This window comes from Biomphalaria glabrata, chromosome 10 (assembly GCF_947242115.1).
Source record: "Biomphalaria glabrata chromosome 10, xgBioGlab47.1, whole genome shotgun sequence".
Classification (NCBI taxonomy): domain Eukaryota; kingdom Metazoa; phylum Mollusca; class Gastropoda; family Planorbidae; genus Biomphalaria; species Biomphalaria glabrata.
Genome location: NC_074720.1, coordinates 19654442 through 19670425, shown reverse-complemented (window position 1 = coordinate 19670425; position 15984 = coordinate 19654442). Strand labels below are relative to the sequence as shown.

The 15984-nt window shown below is 34.8% G+C and overlaps 2 protein-coding genes across 3 annotated transcripts; one reads left to right on the top strand and one right to left on the bottom strand.

Moving 5' to 3' along the window:
* Positions 1-837: 837 nt before the first annotated feature.
* Positions 838-10764, bottom strand: LOC106054363 (resistance to inhibitors of cholinesterase protein 3-like). 2 transcript variants are annotated; one of them, XM_056043310.1, is made up of 6 exons: positions 10595-10764; positions 6461-6549; positions 5940-6083; positions 5593-5779; positions 4302-4432; positions 838-3636 (listed from the first exon to the last, which is right to left on the bottom strand). In XM_056043310.1, the coding sequence occupies exons 1-6, from the start codon at positions 10722-10724 to the stop codon at positions 3352-3354; spliced, it is 966 nt and encodes a 321-aa protein (XP_055899285.1). In that variant the 5' UTR covers positions 10725-10764; the 3' UTR covers positions 838-3351. The 2 variants fall into 2 exon arrangements, with proteins under 2 accessions (XP_055899285.1, XP_055899286.1); XM_056043311.1 differs by lacking the exon at positions 10595-10764 and adding an exon at positions 10306-10334.
* Positions 10765-14673: 3909 nt separating this feature from the next.
* LOC129928870 (uncharacterized) lies at positions 14674-15984 on the top strand. The gene is made up of 2 exons (XM_056045408.1): positions 14674-15239; positions 15300-15984. Exons 1-2 carry the CDS (start codon positions 14674-14676, stop codon positions 15982-15984), a joined length of 1251 nt encoding a protein of 416 aa, XP_055901383.1.

Here is a 15984-nt window from a genome sequence, read left to right as displayed (position 1 = left end):
TGGCAGTGTTTGTACTTTTATCTTACTTGTGAATGTGATCTAGGTAACATGTTCAGAATGTTGTTTTAAAACTTGGCATGTAAATGTGATCTAGGTAACATGTTCAGAATGTGGTTTTAAAACTTGGCATGTAAATGTGATCTAGGTAACATGTTCAGAATGTTGTTTTAAAACTTGGCATGTAAATGTGATCTAGGTAACATGTTCAGAATGTGGTTTTAAAACTTGGCATGTAAATGTGATCTAGGTAACATGTTCAGAATGTGGTTTTAAAACTTGGCATGTAAATGTGATCTAGGTAACATGTTCAGAATGTGGTTTTAAAACTTGGCATGTGAATGTGATCTAGGTAACATGTTCAGAATGTTGTTTTAAAACTTGGCATGTAAATGTGATCTAGGTAACATGTTCAGAATGTTGTTTTAAAACTTGGCATGTAAATGTAGCCCATAAGTTTTGGTCATTCTATAGAATGTCAAGTGTAGGATTATTGAAGAGCTCAGCAACACTACCAAAACATTTTCCCTTCATTCGGTCACATGAGTGTTTTGTTCTACATCCCAAACATTTGTAGTTGAGTTAGCTGCAAGAAATAAAGTCTGTTGGAAAAATTAGATAAAGTAATATAATATAAAGAAGAATGTTTTTAGATGGACATTTTCAATATCAGTTAAATATTGAACATAATGAGGTCTATCTATACCTGTCTTTGATGATGATAGCTGGAGAAGTAGCTTTAAACAGTAAACTTGGCAAATTTTACCATTTGAATGAATATAATTGTAACATGGAGATCTTTAGATGACGATAACAATACAAAATAAGATTAACACACTATTTGTATTCCTGTTTATTATTCAAATATAAACTGTAGAATTGACATTTTATAGTTTTAAAAAAGTTACTAGCTCTGGTTTTATAATAGTCTTATCCATCTAGCAATGTGTTAACATTTGTTACCTACTTAAACCAATATCAAGAAAGAATCAATTGATAACCCCATTTCTTTTGATAACACTATATATTGTGCACATAAATACATTATAAATAGGCTTTCATAATTTATGAACCACATTAGAATTAAAGAAAAATGTGCCTGCTTATTTTATTTTGATATATGATGCTAAGCTTACAAACAACTTGAGGATGACTCCCACTGACAGAGATGACAGTGTATTCTGAAGATACATTCTACTCAACTGAACAAAGTGAACTTTGGATGTCTTCTGAAGATACATTCTACTCAACTGAACAAAGTGAACTTTGGATAATTCATGTTGTGCTTTGATCGTATGGCTTACACAGTAAAAAAAAATGTAAGCTCTGCATGGCCATGGTGATTAATACTAAAAAGAGAAATTATCTTCACAAGAGACCAATGATGGGACACAATTTATCTGTTTAAGAGATTGCTGGTATCAAGTTATTTGTAGCAATATTTGCAGATATTTAGAGAGGACACTGATAGGTAAAGAAAGTCAATCAAGGTATGTGATTTTGAATAGGAAAAAAAAACTGTGTAAGTAAATTATACTTAGAAAATCTCTAGTCTAAGTAATTAATGTAAAAAACTCACTAAAAAATCCCAATGTAATATTTAAAAATGTGAAAAAAAAAGTATGATAATTCTTTTAAAAAACAAACAAATACCTGTAACTTGAAACATCATATGATCAGGATAGATACATCATATTAATTAAAACTATTTAATAATTAGATGCATATTAATTTTTAACTTATAAGTAAAACTTAAGATGTGTACCTAAAATACATATAATGTTTAGTTCCATCACTGAAATGCACACTGTAAACATTTGTGACCTATGCAATGAATTCTCAAGGAATCCTAAGCAACAAAAATAATTATTCATTCAAATAATTTATACATCTTAAAACAAGATACATATATCTTTTAATATTTCATTTTATAAAAATTTAAAAAGATATGAAAAAAAATATCAAAGATTAAATAATATGTTGAGATTCCTGAAATACAATATTTGTCTAAAATGCAGACACTTACAATCATAATATTGATATCAGAATTGATGGAAATATTGCACATATTTGAAATATGAAGTAAGGGGTGACACACATATTGTTGTACACAGTGACCATAACAGAAGGGCCTTATACATCTCTATAAGGTCTGTTGAAATTAATGGTTAAGCAAACATGTCGATTTTTTTAGTGATGATGAAGTGTTTTTTGTTTTTTTTTTACACTTAACAATATGTCCAGTAAGGTTGGGGAAAATAAGCTTACTATATGCTGAGGCTAACAGCACAAGAAATTGGGTGACCATCTGTCCTGGACTTACTAGACCCCAATGTGGAGCTTTAGTCTTTAGTCAAAGATACTTGATGCAAATAAAAAAAAAAATAATAAGTTAAGACAAGATTTCATCTGATCTCTGGATAGATTTCATTTTATGGATCATGCTGTTTCATAATTCTGTTTTGTAGGGGAAAATAAAGGCAAAAGAAATCCCCACATTATTCAGAGAAGAAAATACAATACAAATATCTATCCAAGTAAACATATGTGTAGAAAAACTCAAGGGTACACTTTAAACTAGACTTCTACTATCTTGGAATAAATGTTAAACATTAATACACATATCTTGAGCATATGAGTGCTGGTTAGTATTCTGTAGATTATGTTGCATTACAATAATAAAGCTTGGACAAAGTATTGAAATATGGTTTTCTTAGCTCTGAATAAACATTATTGCCAATGGGAAACTGTGTGAAAAACCAAAAGATCAAAAGGAAAGGATAAAAGAATTCATTCAAAGGGAGATAAGATATCATGCAGTCAGACAATGAAGTGTAATGTACACTGATGCTCATCAACTTCTACCAAACACAAAATGTAGGACATATACGATGCCAAACATTGCATATAAACAAGAACCCAAAATACATTGAGATTTAAAGACATCATGGCGCTTGAAGTGATAATACAACTTGGCACATGGAGGATTACAGATGAAGTTGCTAAAAATCTTACTTAGATGAAAAAGTAAACTAAAGCCATGATATTCTTAAAATAAAGATTATTTGAAATTAAACGTTAACTTGATATCATAATTCTGAACTGACACAAAAGGAAGAAACAGTTGTAGTTTCTTCTGTTAAAAGAAAAAAAAAAAAGAGATGTCAAGATGTCCAACAAAAGACAACTTTTTCATATGTAAAAAATGTTAAAGTAATATCACAAATCTATACAAATCAGCAAATAAAATTTGATAATGTCCATTCTATAAATAAATAAAATAAAATCACTCTAACAAATATGGCCATAACTACTGTAAAATGATTTTTTCCAGTGCCATCATTAAAATAATTTTTACTGCTCATTTTTAGTTTTTAATCTTCTTTGCCTCACATGAGAGTCACTCTCATCATGTATGTTCTTATCACTTGGCAGATTTTGTTCATCTACATCCCCTTCTTTCTCAGACTTATCCTCATCACTGTCAATAGCATCCAAGTCCACATCTCTTGTTTCTTCCACTTCTTCTCTGACTGAACCCTCAGCTCCTTGAACTGCTTCTGAAGTTTCTTTAGCCTTCATGTCCTCTAAAACCTCTTCATGGCTGACAGCTTGCTCTGGAATATCTTTCCCGTCAGCCTGCAAAGTCAAAACAGTTCCATTTATCTTTTACTTAGGATAACTTTCTAGTAAGTATTTAGGATTATTATTTCTGTATGTAACTATCTTCTTATGCATTTAATCAAAGTCGTCTATCTACTTAGAGAATAAAGCAAGCAAAGTTATCTTTCTACTTCTTCTCACTTCATTAGCATATCTTAGCCATTTTGAAATGTGTCGATGAACAGAATTCAAGTTAGCTTACCAGAAATCACTTTTAGAAATGTAATCCTTTATCATTATTATTTCATCCCATTTTATACCAGGCATACAAATCATTTCAAGTATTAAATATATAGTTATTGTGAGTGAAAATTGATTGAACCTAGTGTAAGTGTATGATTTTGTCAGGTGAGACCAGTAGATGACACAGTTGATTTGATACCAGTACATCTTAGTGAATATAGTGGTATAGTCAACTGTCAATGTTAATAAACACATGTGTCTACTTGGAAGGAGTATGCTCATTCATTTTAAGAAAGCTGTATCAATGTTTGTTAAATAAAATAAATCCTAGAATCCAAAGTAACCATTTACATTAAATGATTGCCTTTTAACATACAACAACACCAGCTGTCCTGGATGATGTAGAGACAATGAAACTCAAGCTAGGTCTCAACTTAAATTAAAGTTAGTTATGTTACCTTTTCAGTGGGACTATCTGTTGCCATCCTGTTGACATTGTTCTGAACTGACTGCATAGCTTGAAGTATACGTGTCATTTGGGCTTCTGTTTCCTCAAGACGTTTTTGTAAAGCTCTCATTTCTTCAGTAGCTAAAAAACAAATTAGCATTTTTTAATGTTTCACAAACATTTTTTAATATTACAACTGACATTTTTAACCTATAATTAAAAAAATTAGGTTTCCAGTTTTTTCCTTGTTACATTTTTAATTATCTGAAAATTTCCCTGAAGTCTTCGTTGTTGAAATGTATTAAAACAAATTATTGTTGTAGTTTGCAGTTATAAATGATACGGTTCCATATCAGAAGTGGAAATGAATATAAACTTCAGAGAATCCTAAATGCTCCTGGTAAAGTCATTGGCAAAAAACAAACCCAATTCATAAAAAAGATAAAAAGTTCTAGAAATAAAAAATCACCCTCTGGGTCAGGATTTTGTGATTTTACCATGACAAAAGAGATACAAGACACTGATAGCAAAGACACACAGAAACAAAAACTCTTTTGTCCCCCCTGGCAATCAAATCACTAAATAAAATTTAAAGATCTGATATAAACTTTTCACATGTAAATTATGAGTGAGTCTGGTGTGAATGTATATTTTTGGTTTTCTATAGTTATCATGTTTTGTTTAGTGTGATGCACAAATTGTAAGACAAATTTCCATATGGATAATAAAAATTATTATTATTATTTCCTACAAAATGCTTCCAATAGTTTGCGTCTTAAATAGCTCCTGAAAACCAGTCCAGCTATTGGCCTTCAGGTGTGACTCAAATATTGAATACTGACAGACTTAGGTCCACCAGCACTGTTCTGCCCAAAGGATAGCAAGCTCTCCACAGAGATCTGTAAATTATCTCTATGTTCCATATTTGCTATTCTGACCGGAGAAGGGGCAAAGGCAAGCGAATAGCACATGAACCAGTAAGCTTTTGGGCAGGAGGGGCTTGTTAGCTCTGGAGATGCAAACCTCTGCTGCCTTATGGCTATACCTAAACTTGGGAAAAACTTTGTAAGTCAACCCTGAGAAAAATCAGGAGCTGGTGACCTTAGACAGCTTTCAGCACAGTATTAAACCTTGGCAGAACCTGCAAAGCCACTGATCTTAAACTGTATCAGCACCGGCTTTGCACACATCAGTTGCATTGAGAGTAACAATAGCTAATAACCAGGATTTTGAGATTTCTGAGATGATCCATAGTCACTTTGTAACAGGACTACTTGAATAACAATGAATGACACACTCACAAACATTTTTATCCTCAACACGGCTTAAAAGATCTTCAAACTCCTTTCTATGATGTTGATCTTGCAAGTAGCCATGAACATCAGCACTACCATCAAAGTCAGCAGGGAAACCCATTCGGTCAACTGAATAATCTTCATACTGTCCACCGATCTTGCTCCAGGAATTGTTTTTTGACTTGTTGAATACCTGTTGGAAAAAAAAACACCACCATATAGCTGAAATTTTATCTCAGCCACTAATATAGGAAATCTGTCCAAGTCAAGAGACTTGTGAAACCACTCAAGACTACTAACATTGGCAATGGTTAGCACTAGAATGGAAACTTATGTCAATGAAAATGACTTACTTTGAATAAAGTGTAAACCAGGTAGAGCACTATACCAATTGCATACATGGGAAGAACCACACCCATCATGCCTCGGCCAGATCCTTGTTGGGCTTGCTGCCTCTGCATCTCAGCTGCCGCACGCATACCAGGGTGTGGACCTGGCTGTAAAATAAGTGACATTAAAAATAACTTTGCTCTATTTTAATTTAACTTTCAAGAACATTTTAGAAAGAACAAGCCTGTGTGCAAACATTAATGAACAGTGAGTCTATAAGATTAAGACTACAAATGTAAGTTTAAGGCTTAAGGAATAAAAATATCCATGGCAAGCCAAAACCAGCCATCTTCCCGCCCATAATAATCTTTGAGGGAACGTCTGAAACTTAGAAAATAAAGGTTCCAATAATAGAGATGTTCAAGATCACAATGTATAGGCTACTGTGAAAGCCAACTTCCAATGCAGTAATGTTTAGAATTACAATGCATACTTTTCCAAGTTGACTTACAATGAGAGAACATTAGACGTAAAGTAAACATACCCGTAGGTGCTTCCGTATGTCATCTCCTTGAGTCTGGGCTTTCCCATCTGCTGGCTTGTTTTTGTAGTGAGGTGGAAACATACTGTCATCTGTCAAATTTTACAGTTGGACAAAACAATAACAAATTCAACTAAATGATACTTTTCGATAGACATCAATATTTCTAAATATAATAACAAGCTTAAAATAGTCATTATGTACAATGCCTATGCATTGATTAAAGATTTATTGACAGATGATATATGTAGCTTCAACAGGTATTTACAACTTTAAAATTCATAATAGAGATATTTACATTTTATTTATTAAGGTAAAGGTACCGTTTTCAGACCTTGTGATCTATGGGGCCAGATAATGTAAAGATCATCTGTTTCTATGGCCAACAGTTAATGATAGTGTCAGGTGGCCAGCACAAAGACCAACTGCTTTTACTTACCTAAACATGTCAGGTACTCATTAAAGGTGGATGGACTCAGGGGCATCCTGAAAATCCCAAAGTTCAAAATCCCCATCTTCACCATTATTGGAGCTCAAAACTCTTTGGTTTGGAAGGCAAGCGCTTTACCAATCACTCACCATGCCCTCTTTGATAAGGTAGAGATTTACAATATACATCTCTACAACATATATTCACAGATTTGTATAAGCTATTATAGTCATTTACAGATTTATACATGGTTACATATACAGTACATAGATATCTATGTCTAGAATAATTTACAGTAAAAAAAAAAATCTACATTAAGATTAAATCTATCTTTAATTTATTTTTAATGACACTTAAAAGCTTATTGTACAGTTGTTCCCAATGTTTTTCTTTTTAAATACATACTTTTGGTAGAACACCTCCTGGTGACCATCAAATATAAGTTGCAACTAATTCTACGCTGCTATTTCATTGCAAGTTGCAGGGTGGGCATAGCAAAATGATAACAAAACTTCGAGGGCATTATAAGGGCACAGGAATGGAACACGTTAGCCCTAGTAAGCCAATTCTTCTGTCACCCATGTGTTACCATTTCCCACCATGAGAAAATTTGGCTTTCTAACCAACAGCTACTAATGTTAATAATCATGTCATTTGCATCAGAGGATGAGGAAGTAGAAATGTGAAGACAGTGTCCAACATAGAGACCAAAGAACATCAGAGTTACTTCATCTTGTTATCTATTTAGCAATGTGATGTTATTTGTAAGAATGCTTGCTTGAACTTTAATTTTAGAGCATATATAATCTCATCTGCACTGTAAACACATCGAGAAAACTCACTCTAGACTCTAGTAGATATCTATATAAACTAGATTCTAGATCAGGGGTGGCCAGCATATGGCACAAGTGCCAAAAGTGGCACATTTCACCCAGTGAAAAAAATCAAGAAAAAGCATGCCTGTTTGTAAAAAATGATAACACATTTTTAGAAAAAAAAAGTTTCAAAGGAATTTAATTTACTAGCTATTATGACGCACAAATGACCAAAATATTTATAAAACTAATCAGACCAAAAAACAAAGAACAGGTAGGATTAATGTAATTGTTAACAAAGAATTTTGCATTTGAATCTATGTGTATGTTTTTTCTTTTCATTAGTATTAAACATTTTTTATGTTACCTATTTAAGCTTTTCATTATTAGAAAAAAATGATGTTAATTTCAACATTTTTAAAGACTTTATTGACCTTAAGTCACTCTAAGGAAAAACTTGACAATCAGACATATTTGAGGAAGCAAAGTCATGTCTAGGAAATGATCAATTAAATAAAGTGAACTAAAGTAAACTAAGCAGTCAATGACCGGTAGAGTTACTGGAACTGTAATGTAATCTTGTTTATGCTTGTCAGATACTTATGTCAGCAGAGCAAGCATTTTCATTCATGAAAATGATTAAAAACAAACTGAGGTCATGTAATTAACTCTTAATACTTTATAGATTTAGTGAGAGACATGAAATGGAATAATTGTCAGTATGTTTATATATTTTTAAACAAATTAAAACTGCTATCAGTGTTCACAAATTATGATAAATCTAATAGGGTATACAGAAATAATCAATTTAAATTATAAATATTATATATATATTATATGCAAACTATAAATGTTAACAAAGACAAACATAATAAGTAAAATGTTGTTTTTTTTTAAATTCGTAACATCTACTAGATCTATACACAAATGTGTATACTGCTATAACAAACCAATTATGTACAAATGACCATACTTTCAAGGACTGAAACTTGTAGAATTTTAAGTGGCACATCTGAATCAGAAGTGAAAAAATTTGGAGCATGATGATGATCTAATGAGGTAGTTTCGTATTCCCCCCGAGTCACGTGGTTGTGTGTATACAATGCGCACTGTGCTTAGTTTTAGTTAGTTTGTTGTGGGAATCTGAAGCGTTTTAAGTCAATATTTAGTGGTTTCAATTTACTCATTAGCGCTAAACTATAATTTGTTAATAACAGGAGAATCTAGAGATATATTTTTTTAATAGTTTCAACTAAAACAAATAGTTAAACCTTTGATAGAAGGTACCGAAGCGTTGGCCTATAATCTGCCATACTGAGATCAAGATTTCTTGATCTACAATGAATGACTTCACTTACAGTTCATAGCATTCGGGTAACCAGTCCTAGAAAAAAAAGTAATACTTTCATTCCCCCCCCCCCCTTTTCCTCTCTGCCCAAAAGTAAACAAGCTTGAACTTGAGTAGAACACTAAAAGTTGGACAGCAGACCAGTGTGTATTGGTCAGATAGCTCTAGGGCTAGTGTGTAGTCGATATGTCGACTAGTTGTTATAAAAGATAAAAAGACTGCCATGTGTTTTCCTTGTGCGTAATAGGCTTCAGTTGTTTAGCGAACAAATAACAAATCTGATAGTCAAGGATAAATCTAGATCTACTCTTACAGTTACACAGGCCAAATGTGTCTTACCCCGCCCTTTCATTGTTAAATTTGGTTTCTAAGTAATAAAATAGATCTCTTTCGTCAACGCATTTTTGAAACTTTAATGTAATATTTTGTGAATTTCTTAAAAATGATAGAACTTTTAATAACATAATAATACATCATGTATCCAACACAATAACCGGAATATGAAATACATAACGTTAAAAAATAGCTGAAGTTTATGAAAATAACAATGTTTCAACTAATATGCATATTATCCCATATATAGGCCTCTCTCTCTCTTTCTCTCTCTCTATATATATATGTGTGTGTGTGTTTTGTGTATTTTATACCAAGCTTTTTTTTTAATCTTACAAGAACGTTTGTAAAAACGTCTTCTTCTGTATGTGAATGTAGATCTATCATCGGCAAAGTGTTGACGCTTGATATGACTATAAAGGAAATATCATTGATAATTTAAACCTATCCTTAAACAGTTCTTGGCCCTTTATGAAACATTCGTATAATTATTTGAACATTCATGGAGTTCCTTGATGTACTCTGTATATTTTAAAATGTTTGTGAATGTAAAATTTCGTAAAAATAGAGGAGCAACAGCAATGGAAATATAGGAAAACAATGCCAATCTTCTCTTTGTTGTCCAACAATCACGTGACTTTGGTTAAAGTAGGTCAGAAATACGGAACTACCTCATTCTAATCTATTATCTAGATGATTACTCATTTCAGAATAGAATCAATAAATTAATAAATCTAGAATAATCTAGATCTATCATCTATCTAGTATAAGTAAGTCAAGTAATCTAGTCTAGTCTAGTCTAGACTAGAGTCTCAGTCTAGATATCTCGATCAGTCAATATTTTTAGAGATCTAAGTATTCTAAGACTAATAAAAAAAGTAATATAATTATAGAAAGATCTAGAATCTAGAGTTAAGAATACCTAGAAGATAATAAATCTAATAGTAAATACTTTAAATAGAGTCTACTCTGAATCAGTAGTGACAGAGTCACAGAGTAGAGAATGAGACAGTGAGTTAGTCAGTTACTGAGTAGGGTAGGCAATGCCGTCTACTATTAAAAATATTAACCAACTTTAACTTTTGTTTTACGGTACACACTTTACACTTGAGTTTACACACAAAATAACCAAACTTACGAAATGAAAGGTCAAGGATTTTCTAAACTCGCAATCAATAACAGATCTAAGTAATCAAAAAACACTAATATACCTTCCATTTTCTGGGCAGGTTCACTCATTCCTAGAGCTCGTAGTACAAGAGGATGCATAAATCGTGGATAAATGATTGCAAAACATGCAATCATAATCCCTACGGTTCCAATAGCTTTTAGAGTCGACATGATGGAATTTTATGTGACGCGTTATAAAATTTCGGTGAACTGTTAACACATAATTAATATATCGCCATTTAAAAAATATTAACAGAAATATTTTAATACACATGCAGTATTTTAAAAAGATATAGATCTATCCAGTGGCGCAGCAACAGGGGCGGGCTGGCTTTATGGGCAAACGGGCAAATGCCCGGTGGGCCGGTACCAAATGGGCCGGTCTGGTCGCGATCAAAGAAAAAAAAATTAAATGCAGACAACTTAAACAATTAATTTTGTTTGAAATTCAACAAGAACAAAATTTAAGAATTACACTATACACTGTACGTGTTATCATTTGTAAAACGTTAGATCGTACTTTCTGCTATGCACGAGCGGCATGACCTTCAACACTACTTTGATGTCTTCAAGACTGTTTGGCCTGATCATTTTGCTGGTCGGCATGGGCCTTTGATGGCACTCCTATTTTTGTTTTACTCCTTCCCTCACCCGTTTTTTTTTTATGGTTCCATTGAAAGTTAACGAAAAAGAGGGGTGGGAGAGGTTAAGTTAGAAAACATTGATATAATGCGTCAAAAGGGGAGACAATTAGCTCGTTAACAAAACTTAATAGAAGTTAACTTAAACACATACACACAGCCGCGAAATAGCAAACCACCCAACTTATTCATAGCTCAATATGGGTATAACCGTATAAAGTTTCTAGTTTCTGCGATTTGAAAAGAAAAAAGTAAGTTTCTTGTTTATTTGTAATAACATAGATCTAAAAATACTACACTTAAGGCTAACAAAAAAAAAATTATTTTAATTAAAACATAAACTAGATCGAAACGGATATTTGTACCGTTATAATTATATAATTAATGGCAAACTTATGCTTAGTATGAAGTCATTGATGATGAAAATTATTACAATAATTTATATAGCGCTGTCACATCCGATATTTAATGAAAGATTTAGAATCATTTATATTTTAAATAATATATTCATATACAAATCGCGTTTTTGAGAATGTACTAGGACGAAGCAAGAGCTTTTCACATTTAGAAGTACCTCTCTAATCGTTCTGCTTTCTCTTATCTTGTAAAGGAATATATATAGTTCGCCCATCGTAGTTCGATTTTGACCACTTTGTCATCCAGGGGGCTGAGGGCTTTGTGAGCCCGGAATGTTCGGCTACACACTAGGCAGGTTATTCCAGCTGGAGCTAGTGTCATTGGCGTTGCTTTTCTTCTCTGGCGTTTTTCTTCTGCCATCTTTGTTCTCTTTTCCTCAGCAACCTGTGCGCCGGTTTTCACAGTGTCATGTGCCTCTGTCTGCCAGGTGGCTGGGTCTATGCTGAACCCCTTCAGAGAAGCCTTGAGGGTGTCCCTGAAGCGCTTTCTTTGACAACCTTGCGAGCGCTTTCCTTAGCTTAGTTGGCCATGCAAGAGTCGTTTAGGGATGAGGTGGTCTTCCATTCTGCATACATGTCCTGCCCATCGCAGCTGGGACTGCATCAGGATTGTGTGGATGCTTTGCAGACCCGCTCTTTGAAGGACTTCATTATCTGGTATTTTGTCTTGCCATTTGACATTCAGTATTTTTCACAGACATGTCGTGGTAGTGATTCAGTTTCTTTGCATGTTAACTGTACACTATCCATGTTTCAGAGCCATAGAGCAATGTAGGGAGGACGACGGCTCGATAGACCCCTAGTTTTGTATTTGTGGTGATACCACTTTAAAAGAATGGGTTGCCTGAGTCAGCCAGGAAAACCAATGACTTAGCATATTTTAAGTCACAGATCAACATGCATGACTAGATTGACACATGAAATGCGTAGGACCTAATTATTATTTTTTTTTTTTGAAGAAACGTCTGTAATCTATAAGTAATATCAAAAAGTTTGAAACTCATTAAGGCTGCTATTGTAGTGTTTATAGTTTTCAGACTACATGCATGTATAAATAGAATACATTATGTAAGCCTACGAAAGCATACATCCAGTTTTCGATGCGTTATCAAACTTTATATATTTTGAATAGAATAAGGCTTACACCTATGTTAAAACACATGGGCGTAGCCGAGAGGTGAGGAGTTCAAACCATCACCGGCCTCAGATCTCATTGTCTGAAAGGGAAACTTTACTTACTTCCCCATTGCAGTCAACTTAAGCAAACTTTCCCTTTCAACTTAAGCAAACTACAGTCGGAAGAATAGCAGGCTAATTGCACTGTAGATACCTCAAAATATGCATTTTTTAAAACTTAAAATAACGTAAATAATGCTTGGATCCGGAGCTTATAGTGCTCCCCCAGACTCCCTAGCTGTCCCTTGGCGGTGTATACTGCCTTTCACTAATTATAGGGAGTATTCTAGGGTAGAAAAAACGTTTGAAATAATGAAAGATAAGAATGTAATGAAGATTAATTACATATACACAGACACTAATATATATATTAATTTGGGAGAGGTTTAAAATCCCCCACGCACACACCGAAAATATATGGCATGACATTTGTGGGCCGGTTTATATGGTAATGCCCGGGCCGGTTTTGATACCCAGTCCGCCCCTGCGCAGCAAGGTAGTCGTAAGCCGGAGTTCAAGAATATGATGGTGGGCCCGCTCAGATAAGCAGATTGAATATGTAACTAACAAATCTTGTCATTGCGTATGCATCAGCATACAAAAAAGCCTCCCTATTTTAGATGTAATGGTACCATGACACTCAATACTTATATTTATTAAAAGTAACTATCGGGTGTTCATATTAACAAACACATGTTTATATTTCCTTATAACATAAATTTATATTTCAAAACCACATATGTGAAACATTTAACAAACAAAGAAACATATTCTAGAAATGTTAAACATTAATAAAATATAGCCATTTGTCAATCTATTGTTAATCAGTTGAGATCAAATTTCTGTTGAGGGCACTATAATATCATTGTAATTCATTTATATAGGCCTACTAAAACTGCTTTTTTTTTTCGACATTCCGAATAGTAAGGTCAAAAACAAGAGTATCTTTGTCTAAGTTATTGGCTGTTTTTTTAACTTTTAATGTAATTTTGTATCAATGGCAACTTTGTCTCTGGTGAAGAAACAGTGTATATGTTTGAGATACTAAATGATACAAATATTTGTGTATAATTTTTGAAGTCAGTCAAATCTTGTATTGAAGATACTGGTGTGGATCAACACTCAATGCTTGGCCTACTTCTACAGCCATACTTTTCATGCTGCTCAAGTCTTTTCTTAAATTGCTTATTTCATTACTATGACCTCCTTCAGTCGCGAAGCGACTATGGATCATCTCATGTAAATGAGATGAATGTCTGGGCATTAGCTGTGTCGGAACGATGTCGCCCACACATCATTACACTCGCCATAACGAATTACAGAAACGCCCTTCTTGATTTGCTTTGATCATATATAGGCCTACATACACATTTTCAGGGGCGGACTGGGTATCAAAATCGACTCGGGCATTTTCCATATAACCCGGCCCACAAATGGCATGTCATACTATATGTGAATAATATATGTAGATAAAGTTTGATAATGCATCGGAGACTGGATGTATGCTGGCGTAGGATTACGTACTGTATCTTATACATGTATGTAGTCTGAAAACTACTAACAGTACTATAGTAGCCTTAATGAATTTAAAATGAATATATTGTTATGACTTTGCCATGCGCACCGCCATCCAAGATAGTGCAGAAAGAAGGTGCGCACTATCAGTGACCAGACAAGTCGGATGTTGACATAAGAGACAAACGATTTCCGCCCAAGTAGAGAGCCAATATGGAGACGCTATGCTCAAGGCAGATGCCCCTTTGTGTTTGTCATGTCTCCGTGTAAATAAACGTCTATGTCCTCGTTGAGTTGCCTCACTTAAGTTATTACAATTGGTTGTCAGAAGTGGGATTATAGGCAACTCAACGAGAGGAGGTAGGATTTACAATGACAGCTTTGAAACAATTAGACCAACTCTCGGTTAGAGAGCTTAGGAATGAACTTCGTAACCGATATGAGATAATTGGTGGTACCAAGGAGGTGCTTACAGCTCGTCTCCGGCAAGCCTTGATTGATGAAGACGAAGATCCGGAGACCTACCTATTTGAAATTGAACCGGAGATTTATGAGCTTATTGGCAAGATAAATGAAGGTATTGATGCAATGTGTGAACAAATTAACAGTATGAGGAACAAGGTAGATAAAATGGTGTCTCAATTGAAAGAAGTAGACTCGTTGGTAAAGGAGCAGTTGCCTGTAGACTCGTTGGTAAAGAAGTTGCGTGGTCAAGACTGTGGCTGCACAAACAGTGGTGACGGAGACGATTGGAATTGGAGCGCCGTCTGTGTTGTGGGCAAGTCTTGTGGTTGTGACTTTCAAGACGAGAAACGTGACAACGATTGCTGTGATGATCTCAACGAGATGTACCGAATCGAACGGAAAGTGACAAATGAAGAAACTGAAGACTGTTACGTGCCTGAAGCGTTTGTTCCTGTTGTACCTGTTACCAGTACCTTAACTGAAGTCTGTTACGTGCCTGAAGCGTTTGTTCCTGTTGTACCTGTTACCAGTACCTCAATGAGCCGGACGGAGCAAGACAACGTTGGGTCTGCGTTCAAGCCTGTTGCTATGGACCTTAAAGACCTCTGCCTATCTGTCGGTGCTCACGAGGGAAATTCGAAGCTTGACAACTGCATCCAGAAGTTTAGCATGAACTGTACGTGCGGTGCATCACACATAGAATTTAGATGCCAAGAAAACCACCAACAGGGCATATGTACTTCTACCATCATCATCGACATTGGCATAGATGAATGTCAATCAAACCACTCTAAATCTGAGCTGCCAAGAGGAAGACATGTTCCACTTGAACCTGAAGAGACCTATCTTCTGGACGTAAGACTGTTGTCTGAGGATGACTGCGGTGCATTGGACTTTGCTTGCAACGTGGCTGCAAGCGAACCTGCAGCTCCCTTGAGAGGCGTCTGTCGGGAAGGTCTGCTGAGACAGCGTGTCCGATCAACGGCTGTGCTGAAGAAAACAGTGCTCGACCCTATCTCTTTGTGTGGCAAACGGCCACGTCATTATCGCAACAACAGCCTGGTCAACTGGAGAAAGAGAAAGCGGCACTGGAGGAAAACAATGCGGATGGCCTCGTGGGGAACACGCTCTCTGCCGCCTGTGGCTCCGACTGATCGACCTCCACCTGAACTGTCAAACCTCAGCTGCAGTGTTTCTTTTCGGGACGAAAAGTGCTAA

Bases quoted from the DNA above. Each gene is read 5' to 3' on its own strand.
- LOC106054363 (XM_056043310.1), bottom strand. From the start codon at position 10,724: ATGTCGACTCTAAAAGCTATTGGAACCGTAGGGATTATGATTGCATGT. The intron at 6,084-6,460 runs GTATGTTTACTT...CTTATTTTACAG, and splicing joins ACATACGGAAGCACCTACGG to CCAGGTCCACACCCTGGTAT. The intron at 5,780-5,939 runs GTAAGTCATTTT...TTTTTCCAACAG, and splicing joins TGGTTTACACTTTATTCAAA to GTATTCAACAAGTCAAAAAA.
- LOC129928870 (XM_056045408.1), top strand. From the start codon at position 14,674: ATGACAGCTTTGAAACAATTAGACCAACTCTCGGTTAGAGAGCTTAGG. The intron at 15,240-15,299 runs CTTAACTGAAGT...TGTTACCAGTAC, and splicing joins GTTGTACCTGTTACCAGTAC to CTCAATGAGCCGGACGGAGC.